General features: G+C 41.4%; 1 protein-coding gene across 1 annotated transcript in view; it reads left to right on the top strand.

Annotated features, from left to right (window-relative positions):
- LOC107754970 (leucine-rich repeat and fibronectin type-III domain-containing protein 2) overlaps positions 1-8,132 on the top strand; it is a 158,788-nt gene extending 150,656 nt beyond the window's left edge. Inside the window, exons 4-5 of the mRNA XM_016571619.1 lie at positions 3,478-4,873; positions 7,130-8,132. Of these exons, the coding sequence (XP_016427105.1) occupies positions 3,498-4,873; positions 7,130-8,096 (2,343 nt within the window). The 5' untranslated portion in view covers positions 3,478-3,497 and the 3' untranslated portion in view covers positions 8,097-8,132. The remainder of the gene's footprint in view (positions 1-3,477; positions 4,874-7,129) is intronic.
- Positions 8,133-13,289: the final 5,157 nt, after the last annotated feature.

The raw sequence follows: 13,289 nt of genomic DNA, 5'->3' as shown, positions 1-13,289 counted from the left end.
GCAAATCCGTGAATGAATGTTCCGAAGTGATGTAAACTTCAACGGATTTCGCCTGCTCAGGGAGTAGGGAGCAATGAACACTGTGTAAGGATCATATCGATCGGAACACAGTTCATGCACGTAGCTCTCTTCTAACGAGCTGGTTATCTGAATCAGGTGTGTTAACTAAGCGAGACATGCAAAATATGCAGAGCGGGGTGCGGCGAGGACTGGAATTGGGAACCGCTGGCCTACATCATGAGTCAAGGTGCGTTCACGCCATATCGAAATTCCCGTAATTACGAGATTCCAACTTGTAAAAAGCATTCACGTCCTCGTAGAACTCGTAATTACAACTTGTGAACTGGGAGTTTTCTGAGAGCTACGACTTGTACCACGACCAATGTGCTGTCATCTTGAAATTACTGTAATTACAATATGGCATGAACGCAGCATCATTCACCGGTGAGAAAACTTTAAAAGTACTACAATACCAGGAAGGAAGATCAGGTTGTTGATGTTTGCCTGCCATCCTCGCTCTGTCTGCACAGCGTGCATGAACGCTCTGATGACATATCCTGTCTGCGCAAATTGGGTGCGCAGAGGTATGCTAATACATATGTTGACAGGCAGGTAGGAAAGCCAATTAAAACGCTCGGACCGAGCGTTTTGATTGGATGGACATTTATTGGTCCTACGCCTTCCACAGAATATATAAATACAGATAAATACATTTAGACCACTTAACTTAATGATTGCTATCGGGATGTGAAGACACTTTCAACCAGCATAACAAAAAATGTTTCTGAAGACAATCACCTATTGCACCTTTAAATGTCCTATGTACAAGACACATTTTTTTTGTTTGCTTATTAATAATAAAAGAAAAATAATAAATACATTAATTAATTAATTAATTAATAATAGGAAACTCCATTGGTACATTGCTATTATTTAAAAGGTATGATAAAGTAGAAGATGGCTGTGTGCTGTTAAGAAAAAAATAAAAATAAAATCTTAGTCCATTGCACAAATAGTATGCCAGGTGCAGAATCTATCATGCAGTTAGATGTCATGAGGATTTCAGAGCAGCGCTGTCAAACTGACTTCCAACTGTCATAATGGTTAGCCCATGTCCAATCAGGCATCTGCACTGGGGAGTTCTCCCCTGGATCTCAAGTAAATGGCCCTCCATATCATGGCAGCTCTACCTTCATCTTGCGCTTTAGCACTTTATGATTGCGAAGCCTAAGCTTTTATCTCGCCTTTGGATTTTTAGCCGTCTCTGTAGTTTTTCACATCCTGCTGTTTCATGGGCACCTTCTCCTTCGATTGATAAAAGACTTTTTGATGTGCTCTTACACTCTTTCATTTACTAAAGCTATGATTCTTAGGCCTTAATGTCTGCTGAACTGACAGAAAAGAAAGCTCTATGATTTTGCACAACCCTTAGATCTCTTTTTGTTGATTTTCTTGAAGTTAGCAATGACCAGGCTAAGCTCATTTAAACACTCTCTCCAACAAATGAGCTGAGATGTTTGGCTCATTTGATAAAGTGAACCAAATTCCTTTCCACTCCGCCAGTCCATCGTTTTCCGTCTGATTTGGATGAAATGCAGTGCAATGCTGTTGAAGGTTGAGTTCCTCAGCAATTGTTATATATGTGTTTGATGGCTGCGCCATTAGCAGGCCACAAAAGGAATGAATAAAGATGAGGCTTGACAAGCAGTTATGAGAGAATTTGTAATGCAGGAAACTTACCTCAGAAATACAGGTCTTCTAAAGGGCAAGCTTCTGCTGTATTCAGCCTAATCAGGTTTCAGCTGTCAAAAATGACAAATATCCCCTTGTCCCAAGCACACTTCTTATAACTTTACACGATGCTATGCAGTGTGAGTCCTGAATGAACATTGAAATGAGGTTTTATTCTGCATAGGGTATATTTCAGTTGATCGAACATGGGGTGGTCATAAATTCCAACCAACGTACTGCACTAATGAAATGTTGCAAATGCCTATGGTTAAACATTCTTCCTCCTTTTTTATTAAGATAAAGTTGGTGTTCTTCTGCACTGTTTACACATGCTAGACCAATATGCATTTTGGGATTTTTGTACTTTGCATTCTTATGCATAATTCTTCTGTTGTTTATGTATGGTATTTTTTTACTTTATTGTACAGGAAAATGGCAATAGAGAGGAAATTGGAGGGAGCAAAAGGGGAAATTAGTTTAGGACATGAGCATGGCAGATTGTATGTGTTGTTATCAACACACAGCTCTGACACATTGTTGCTCTTTCATAAAATTGTAAAAGTCTGATTTCCTGAGAATGAAATGATGAGAATTAGTTATAGTTGTGGAATATGCTCAGAAGGGAAATAAAGAAAATATGTTCTTGCTCAGAAAACATCACAATGTTCATTGTCTGCTTCAGCGTGAAATTATTTTAGACTAAAAAATTAGGCGTATCACATTTTCAGTTTACGTGAAAATTTCCTCCTTGGTTCTTTCAACATAGTCATTTTGTAGAGTTTTAAAAATTGCATTTCTCCAGACTTTAGAACAAGAAGTCATCATTTGTTAATGTGCTAGTAGTCTTCTGGGTTTTTGTAGTAGCTTAGAGGGAAAATTGCTTGACAATGTTATGGTAATTCTGCTATTTGCTTTCTAGCAAAATGCAGCCCTGGCATAAATATCTGGCATTACCAAAAGCTGATTGCAAGTCAATCAAATTGCCAATGAAATATCCATCCCCTGTGTGCGACATTTTTATTTTATTTTATAGCAGACAGTTTTGATTACATGGTTAGAGTAATCACAATATTATGCTCCGTAAAAATCTTGCTGATTGTCTAAGATGAGTTGCAGTCTAGTTTTTAGTGTCAGTCACCCAACTCCCTGTCTTGACAAATACTCATATCTGCATGCTTTCACCTCGGAGCGATATTGATATAAGCAATAAACTTAAGGCTAGCAAACAAGATATGCTTGAAAACTCATAAGCTGTTGCTCAGAATTTTGGAATCCAGAACTCTGTGTACTGGGGTTTATAGGAATCTTAGAATATATAATTTTAAGATATCGATGAGGCAATGATGATTTATTGTATGAGTGCTTCCAGCTGGAAGAATTATTATCCTTTAATTCTCACCTGGAAATGAAAATCACCCCTTCTCCTTCTCATAGGCACCTAAAACAGTTCCACCAACCCTGCCCTACCATTAGAGAATCAGTCTGGCAGAGCGCTGATTAAAATTGATTTAAGTTTAGAGTATATCTGAAATTGATGATACACATGTCTACAGAAATTATGGGCTGTCGTCTGCGGGCAAGCGCAGTTATCCATTCTCTCTGTGTCAGAGATATGGAGCTTGCTGCGGAATTTATAGACAGACATAGCATCAAACACTCTTGCTTTAAACATATTTTATACCTCCTTAAATTGTTGTTTGTATGGCCGGAAAGGACTGACCATTGTTTTTCCTGTTGTCTTTCCAGGTCCCTGCTTGTGATTTACCATGGCCAAAGTGCTCTGCAGCCTCCTTATCCTGGGAAGCACAGTGATGATCACCACCGCCTGCCCTAAATATTGTGTCTGTCAGAATCTGTCAGAATCCTTGGGCACACTGTGCCCATCCAAAGGTCTGCTGTTCGTGCCCACTGACATTGACAGAAGAACCGTGGAATTACGCCTGGGGGGAAACTACATTATCAAAATTACCCAGCAGGACTTCACCAACATGACAGGCCTTGTGGACCTCACACTGTCACGAAACACCATCAGCTTCATCCAGCCCTTCTCCTTCGTGGATCTTGAAACCCTGCGATCGCTGCATCTGGACAGTAACCGGTTGACAGAGTTGGGCCCAGATGCCCTGCGAGGCTTAGTGAACTTGCAACACCTCATCCTAAACAACAACCAACTGACTCGTATCTCCAAAGAAGCTTTCGATGACATGCTGCTCACCTTGGAGGACCTAGACCTCTCCTACAACAACCTGCGAGGCATACCCTGGGAGGCCATTCGCAAAATGCTCAACCTACACCAGCTGAGTCTGGACCACAACCTCATCAGCCACATCACTGAAGGCACTTTTACTGATCTTGAAAAGCTGGCGAGGCTGGATCTTACATCAAACCGTCTCCAGAAGCTTCCGCCAGATCCTATCTTTGCTCGGTCACAGAGCAGCAGCGTTTTTAGTACACCATTTGCCCCGGTCTTGTCTCTCAGCTTTGGTGGGAATCCTCTTCACTGTAACTGTGAGATTCTTTGGTTGCGCCGTTTAGAACGGGAGGACGATATGGAAACATGTGCCTCCCCTCCTAGTCTGAAGGGTCGCTACTTCTGGTATGTGCGAGAGGAAGAGTTTGTCTGTGAACCACCGTTAATTATCCAACATACACATAAGCTTTTGGTCCTGGAGGGACAGACGGCCAGTTTACGCTGCAAGGCTGTGGGTGACCCTATGCCTCTCATACACTGGGTTGCTCCAGATGACCGACTAATTAGTAACTCATCCAGGGCTACAGTGTATGAAAATGGTACTTTAGACATTATGGTCACCACCTCTAAGGATTATGGGACATTTACTTGCATTGCTGCAAATGCAGCTGGAGAATCAACAGCCTCAATTGAGCTCTCCATCATCCAGCTCCCCCACCTAAGCAATGGAACTAACCGCACATCTCAGCCCAAGTCCAGGCTATCTGACATCACCAGCTCCACTAAAACCAGTAAAGGGGAGACAAAAGCCCAACCAGAACAGGTAGTGTCAGTGTCAGAGGTCACCGCAGTCTCTGCTCTGATCAAGTGGACAGTAAGCAAAGTGTCACCTAAAATCAAAATGTACCAGCTCCAATACAACTGTTCAGAGGATGATGTCCTGATTTATAGGTAAATATTCAATTTTATTTTCATTTAAACCACCCAACTACACACTAATTAGGCATGTTCTTCCCACCTGCCCTTTAGTTTCCCTCTAAATAGTTGTGGAAATTATCATTAGATTGGATTTCGAGATAAATTATGTATTTTGTAACTCAATTCAGTCTTGTAAAGGTAGTCTTGTATAGGTTAACACTGAAGATAGTAAATGAAGAGTCTATTTGCAAAAACAGATACTTTTTCAAATTGCTCACATTTTCAAAAATCATGTTTTTTATTATGTAATCATTTTTTATTGTATTTTATTGTTAGTTAGCTGTATTTTTTATTTTTATTAACCTAATCAAAATAACCCAACTGCAGTTTGATTGAGATTAATTTGAATGCACAATGAAAAAACAGGATTTCTGAGAATTGTTAAAAACGGAGTTATCTGTTTTTGCAAATGAACTCTTTAAATTTGATGGTGATTGTTTGTGGACTGCAGTCTTCAAGTCATTCCACTGATTTTCAATGGGGTTTAAGTCTGGACTCTGATTAGGTCATGCAAGGACATTCACCTTTTTCTACTTCAACCACTGTGTGCTCAGTTTTGCTGTGTGCTTTGGGTCATTGTTATGTTGGAAGGCAAACCCTCTTCCCATTGACAACTTTCTGGCAGAGGGCAGCAGATATCTTTGTCATAAATTCCTGCAGCTGCTTCAGATTTGCTGTAGGCCTCTTGGTCGCCTCTCTGACCAGTTTTCTCCCGGCTCTTTCATCCAGTTTGGAGCGATGTCCTGATCAAGGGAGGGTCTGTGTTGTACCAAATACCTTCCACTTGTTAATAATAGACTTCTCTTCTAGGTATCGATAAAACCTTTCAAATTGTTATCTCCTGACTTGTGCCTGTCCACAACTTCATCCCGGAAATCTTTTTACAGTGCCGTGCCACCTAGATTTCATTGTTTGCTTCAGTCACATTACCAAGGACTTAAAAAAATGCTCCAGGAAAGCTCGTGGCCTTTCTTGAGGAGTGGCTTTTTCTTGCAACCTTCCCATAAAAGCCACATTTGTGGAGAATTTGTGATATTGTTGTGATCCAGTTTGGAGCGATGTCCTGATCAAGGGAGGGTCTGTGTTGTACCAAATACCTTCCACTTGTTAATAATAGACTTCTCTTCTAGGTATCGATAAAACCTTTCAAATTGTTATCTCCTGACTTGTGCCTGTCCACAACTTCATCCCGGAAATCTTGGTATTTTCCAAGTGGTAAAAAATGGTATTTTCTATACCCACTGTAAATGATGACAGAATTTTCATTGTTGGGCTCCTATTTTTTATATGTATTGTATGTATTATGCATAATGTATTTGCATATACAGTGTATGTATATATATATATATAATGGAATATCTCCATTTGCACATAAGTGTACAGTTTGTCTTCTATTTGCCCAGATTCTGAAAATAGCCTCAAACACTTCTATCGGTTCTTTTCAAATACGTAACCTTCTCAGAGCATGGTAGTTAGGTCAATGTTTGCACTCTAATTAGTATTCTCAGTCTACATCCACAGCAAGGTATGTGAAAAGAATGTTCTAGATAATGATGAGCTAATGCAGTTAGAAAAAAAATTAAATTTGTGATTACATGCCCTGTGTACTCAAGGTGTTTTTTAGGAGGTTGAGTGCTGAAGTACTACATAAAATAACCTTAAGGAAATATATTTATGTTAACATAAACCAGATCTATCTTCTAACCAATTCAGGAACTTAAAATAATGTATGTATTTATTAATTCCACTTTCCAAAACACTACTTGTTTAATTACCATTCAGAAAAAAAAATGCTTTCCCTGTTTTAATGATTCAATGTCGACAAGAAGTGTGCATGTTCGTCAAGTATATTTTCAAATTATTATATTTACGTAATCCCCGCATTGCTTCCTGTAAGTCAAAAACAACTGCTTTGTATCTCTGGCTCCATTGACTGCACAATAGGCCTAATTTCTAAATAATTTAATCTAAATGAATTTTCAAGGTTGATATGATCAGTGCTTTTCAAGTAATTAAGTTTTCACCATAATAAAAGGATTAATGATTGTTTTCTGCCAAAGCACAGAGCATCATGTGTATCCACAATAAAGCAATGAGCAATCAGTATGTGCATTTTAATAACCACCTTCAGTGTGATATGCCTGTGGTTTCAATCTACTGCATCTATTTAATGATTAGTCTTCTGTTGAACTTTGAGAGTCAGTGTTAATGTCTGTGTCTTGTTCACAGGATGATTCCGGCGATCAGCAAATCCTTCTTGGTCAACAACCTGATGCCAGGGATGCAGTATGACCTATGCGTGTTGGCCATCTGGGAAGACACTGCCACCACACTCACTGCAACGAACATAGTGGGTTGTGTGCAGTTCGAGACACGTGGCGACTACCCCCGCTGCCAGTCGCTGCAAAGTCAGTTTTTAGGAGGAACCATGATCTTGGTGATTGGGGGAGTGATCGTAGCCACTTTGTTGGTCTTTATCGTCATCCTCATGGTACGCTATAAAGTGAACAGTGGCTTGCAGGTTGCAAAGTTCGTGACGGTGAGCAACACCTACTCCCAGACCAACGGAAGACCACAGGCCGCGCAGCGACTTAACAACGGCGCTCCTACACCGCAGACTCCAAAGACTGTAGTGGTGATGCGAGATGAAGTGGTGGAGTTTAAGTGTGGCTCCTTGCAGAGTAGCATCTCGTCCTCTTCATCCTCCTCAGCTGACTCCCTTGGAAGTGAGAAAGTTGAATCTTACAACCGACAAGTGGATTCTAACACCTTGCCCAACAGGTGGAAGCAGTCGTCAACTAAGGCACGACCAAACCTGGATAACCTACTTGGGGCATTTGCCTCTCTGGACCTGAGGGTTCCCGCAAGAGATCCGGGAGGACCATCTTCCTCAGGGACCATGGTGATGGCCATGAGACCGGCCACTGACAAGGAGCCTCTGCTAAGCCGGGGAGATTCCAAGCTTGGGAAGCTTGTAATGCTGCCATCAGAGGACAAACCCAAGCGCAGCCACTCGTTCGACATGGGTGACTTTGGTGCTTCACAGTGCCTTAACTACCCACGACGCATCAGCAACATTTGGACTAAGAGGAGTCTCTCAGTCAACGGCAAGCTCCTGCAGTGCGATGAGAGCGAGGGGGAAGGTGATAAGGCAACATTTGATAGCTCTGAGTGGGTTATGGAGAGTACAGTCTGATAGGGATATCAGATTAGCTCTACCAAAAAAAAAAAACATTCTCTGACCTCATCAGATGAAAAGGATATGACTTGCTGCATCATATGACGTCAAGACGGACTCGGATGGCTGTAATGAAAAGACACCTCAGCAGTGGCCATGACTGTGTAGTGCATGATTTTCCATGTCAATATTGTTCTTCTGATCATTTGATCACAAAGACATTCAAAGGTTTGTGTATGAGTTAGGCAAGCAGCCGAGGCCAGGGCTGGTCCTGTTTATTGAGAGCTGGACAAAGGATATCTCAGTTGCCTTCAAACATTAAAGCAGATATGAATAAATACCCAAGAACAAGGGATGTGGGAGTATCTCAGAGAAGCAGGGGGAATAAAAGAGATAATTTATCCGACTGTGCATTGCAGTACGCCAAGAGGATTTTCTTCAGCTAAGTGGATGTGCATCACAATGGACCAAACTTTCCCATGAGACAAGACTACATAGTTTAGCAGGTGAAATAAAAAAAAAAAAGCAAATGTAATGAACTTTTGTAGGTTATTTTCTTTTGTTGTCATTTTGACTTTAAGTTAATTCTAATGTTGCCCTCCCAGAATTTTTCCTGAACAACTGAAGAATACAGTAGAGTCTGTCATACATATTTTACACTGAAAAATACAAATCTAAAGTTCAGGAAGATTTCTTTGTCATAATCAAATCTGCAAACTTAATCTGCTAATTGTCCGTGATGTTTCATGACATTTTGTGCCTCTTTTTCAGTTTATCGGTGCATCTATCACATTTGTTATTAGTTTCTGAGTTTTAAAGCTAGCTGTTGTCTGATCAGATCGCTGGAAATTTCATTTAGTACTGGTACAGAACAGTACTAGTCAGTCTGTTTGAGGTCCATATTATTTATGCAAAGGGATATTTACTACATATGACATACCCAACCAATACATTGCATATCCAACCAAGAAGAGACTCTGTTCGATGTCCACTTGGTCTACCCTTACTAAAAAATACAAAAAAGTATATACCTACATGGTTTGGCCATGGTACCATTGTGACACCATGGTATTCTTTAAAGTACCATGGCATATGAATATGGGAATCATTGATTAGATGGTATTACCATTTACCATCTTACACAATCACTGTACCGTGGTGCCCAACAATATTTTGCAAGCATTTCCCAAGAGTATAATAAAGTATTATGATTTTCTGATATTTTATTATGGTAATTGCTCCGGCAGTGATCACTTTCTAATTATAGATCTATTCACTCTGTAAGATTAGTTTGTTAGTGTTGGTGATTTGCGTTTGTACTCTCCACAACAAGCCCCTCAAGACTTTAGCCTGAAATGTTGGTCAATGTTTTATGCTTGACAGTATGTTGTGAAAGACATTTAGGACAGGATCTGGATCACAGTTTTGTGCAGAAACATTTATTAGTGCCAAATGGTTGTGGCAAGCTTGATTTCACACAGAGGTGAATCATGAACTGGGGAGAAACTGAGCTCTTCTATCAACATTGTGCCCTTGAGTGATGGCACTTAACCTCAGGTTGCTCCAAGGGGAGTCTCTTGCTATTAGTGCAGTGCAAGTTGATTCAGGTGAAAAGTGTTGGTTACATGAATAATAAATGATGAAAGAAAATGTTAAAAACCTGGATAAATCATGTATATTCATTATCTCAGATTTTAACATTTAAAAAATGTGGTGATACTTCCTATGAACACATCTATAGTGCATTTTAGTACAATTTACTGGGATTTTAAAGTAGTATATAGTAGTAGTAATATATAAAGTAGTAATATTTTGCACACGGTGGTCCAGAGGCAGGTGGGCAAGAGTTTGGGTGAGGATGCGGTATTAAATCAGAATTGGATTTTGTAAGGTCAGGTTTCTGTGACCTTACATTTATCTTGTCCCTGAATATAAGGCATTATTTTGTTATAATGATTTTTTAAATTATCTAGACTTATTATTTGTAAAAAATCTCCAGTCAATCCAGTTTTAAATTACATTGCAGACATCAAAATGGCGTGAAATGGTGTGTGCTACAGATCTAGTGTTCCTAGGACGTTTTACCCAAAGGATCATAACATACAATGTCTATTTTTATTATTTTGAAAAAAACAAATCTTTATTTTTCTATTTTGTGCAAAGCTAACAGTCTCATTGCCTTTTTTATCTGTCTGATACAATGTCACTGTATATTGTTTTGATTATGTTTTACTGTTACAGTTATATACAGAAAGACATGACAAACAAACATGACACCCAGCTCTTTATTTATTTATTATTATTATATATATATTGTTTTGCATTATTATTAGTAGTATTATTTTTAACTAAACATTTAAGCCACATTCTAGATTTGAACATCCATTGTTTATAATTTGTTACTGCTCTTGGTATATGATTCTTTCTATGACTTTTTTGTATACAAATTATATAAGAATGTATGATGGTATTCTGTACAGTGATCCTCTTATTTTCCTGGTCAGAAAAAGAAAGAAAAAGAACGAGAAGGTGCTTTAACATATTTTTCTGACATACATGTATCTGTGAAGCAGCATAGTCGCGTTTTTCACTTGGAGTTGTCAAAAAAATGGCTAAATCATTCTAAACCATTTATGTGTTCAAAAATGTTTGCTACAACAAGATAAACACACAGAATTCATAATATTTAAAACTGTCTGTTTTTTTGTCTGCTTGCTTCTCAGCCTCCCAGAGTTTGTTTATAATTTTTTTTAGCGTGTGTACTTTTGACCCTGCTTTTCTGCCTTAAGGTGTTCTCAAACAGGATAATTTGTCTTATTCTTCTCTGACTCGAGTCATTGCATTTCATTCTCACCAAAAAAGTGCAGATAGTTTTATCAAGATGCACTTTTAATGAATTTACTCTAAGGGAGATATCCTCAAAGATCAGATGAAGGAACTCATGCAGTGCACAAGTGTAGTCTGTAGTAGTCATAAAACATTAAAATATGACACGCAGCCCACCGAGATGCACACACTTTCCATGACGTGTAATATAATTTTAAACATACTTGTCATCCATTATGCCTGCTGCCTTAGATACCTCCCATAGAGTTTTATTTATGCTTTGCACATTTAATTTACCATGGTCCATGATTATTTAAAGAGATCTAGCGAGGAGCAATCCAATTTTCCTTCATCTTTTTAAATAAAAGAGCTTAATGCATTATGAAAACATACTGTAACTTTCATACAGTCCAAAACATCTTTTTATTTGAAACTAAGCAGCAAAAAATGTTTTGTTCCTTACGTGAGATGAAAATATGAACATATGAAAACCCGTGAGTTAATAAAGGAAATTTAGAATACTGTAGATTGTCTCGGTTACGTATGAAACCCTTCTTCCTTGAAGGAGGGAACGGAGACGTCACGTCGGTGACCGAAATGGCAGAAGTCTGCCGGAGAAACACAGGCTCTGAGGCTATACCATGGCCTTTACACATATGGGATCCGCTTAGGTCTCTACATATGGAACCCAGCCCTTTACCGGTTCTCAAGGATTCAGCGAGAGAGGGCCTGGCGCCGGACATTCTGCCACGTCTGGCTGCCAAGGGACGGAGGAGCTCGACAGGGCCTACTGTACGGACACTCTGGAGCAGTTTTAGCAAGCCGACACTAAACCGGGGTCTCTCAGCGCCTCTACCCGTTTGAGGTGAGAACACAGTAGGATACCGGCTCCACACGGAAGCTATAGAATCTAGCGAACGACCAATCTACTTCGAGTGTAAACTAAACGAGCCAATGCACATTGGCATGCGATGATTGCATCAAACTGCCGCTGATCACAGCGTGAGCATAAAAAGGCAGCCGGTGCAAAGCATACCAGGTTTTCGCTGAGGATCCGAGCCGGTGACCCGGCCGCTCAGCGGTGGTACAGCAGCTGAGGCGACGGGACGTGACGTCTCCATTCCCTCCTTCAGGGAACGAGGGTTACATACGTAACCGAGACGTTCCCTTTCAGTCGGTCACACCGAGTCACGTCGGTGACCGACGAATTAGGATCCCTACCAATGCGCCATGGATGTTGCCCCTTCCAGTGTCCTGTGCGAGCCGCCTGCGCCCCTTTGTGGTGTAGGCCGGGGCTCGCAACAAGAAGACCAGTCACTGTTGTCATAGGGCTGGGTCTGCCTCCTCCGGGGGCAGTGCTTGTAGGCTCACCACCTGATCCCTGAAGGGAGTAGTGGGAACCTTGGGCACATAGCCGGGCCGGGGCCTCAGGATTACCTGGGAGTAAGCTGGCCCAATCTCTAGGCAAGAATCGTCGACCGAAAATGCGTGCAGGTCTCCTACCCTCTTGATGGAGGCCAGTGCAATCAGGAGCAGAGTTTTCATTGAAAGAAACTTTAGCTCGACTGACTGCAAAGGCTCAAATGGGCCCTACTGTAGTGCTTTGAGCAGTAGAGACATGTCCCAAGAGGGTATAGAGGAGGGCCGAGGAGGATTTAACCTTAACTCAACGAACAGGTTCCACTTCAAAGCGTAGGCGTGTCTCGTAGACGGTCTCTCGCTGAAGTGATGGTGTCAACTACCTCTTGGGGTAGGTCACCAAGAACCTCCGTGTCCCGTCCACGGACCAGACATGAAGTTCGCAGAGGTCTGGAAGGTCTGGGTGCCACAGGGTGCCCCGTCTCTGAGTCAGTAGATCCTTACTCAGATGGAATCTGCCAGGGAGTGGCTGTCGCAAAGAGGATTATTTCGGGGAACCAGGTCCGAGTGGGCCAATACGGCGCCACAAGCAGGACCTGCTCCTCGTCCTCCCTGACCTTGCACAGCGTCTGTGCGAGAAGGCTCACTGGAGGAAACACATACTTGCACGGGCCCCGCGGCCAGCTGTGTGCCAGTGCGTCCGTGCCGAGTGTTCCCTCGGTCAGGGAGTAGAACAACTGGCAGTGAGAGGTTTTTGGAGAGGCAAACAGGTCTACCTGAGCGGCTCCGAAACGTCTCCAAAACTGCTGGACCTTCTGGGGATGGAGTCTCTATTCTCCCGGGGGCGTAGCTCGTGAGTTCGTCGGCCGTACGGTTGAGCAGACCCAGAATGTGAATGGCACGAAGTGACCTGAGAACCTTCTGACTCCAAAGGAGGAGGTGGCGGGTGAGTTGCGACATGCGACGGTAGCGCAGACCACCTTGTCGGTTGATGTACGCAACGGTCGCCATGTTGTCCGTTCGGAC

The sequence above is a fragment of the Sinocyclocheilus rhinocerous genome, unplaced genomic scaffold (genome assembly GCF_001515625.1).
Source record: "Sinocyclocheilus rhinocerous isolate Xijiao unplaced genomic scaffold, SAMN03320098_v1.1 scaffold2971, whole genome shotgun sequence".
NCBI classification, from domain to species: domain Eukaryota; kingdom Metazoa; phylum Chordata; class Actinopteri; order Cypriniformes; family Cyprinidae; genus Sinocyclocheilus; species Sinocyclocheilus rhinocerous.
Note: the sequence above shows the minus strand (reverse complement) of the source record. Positions and strands in the feature narration are given on the sequence as shown.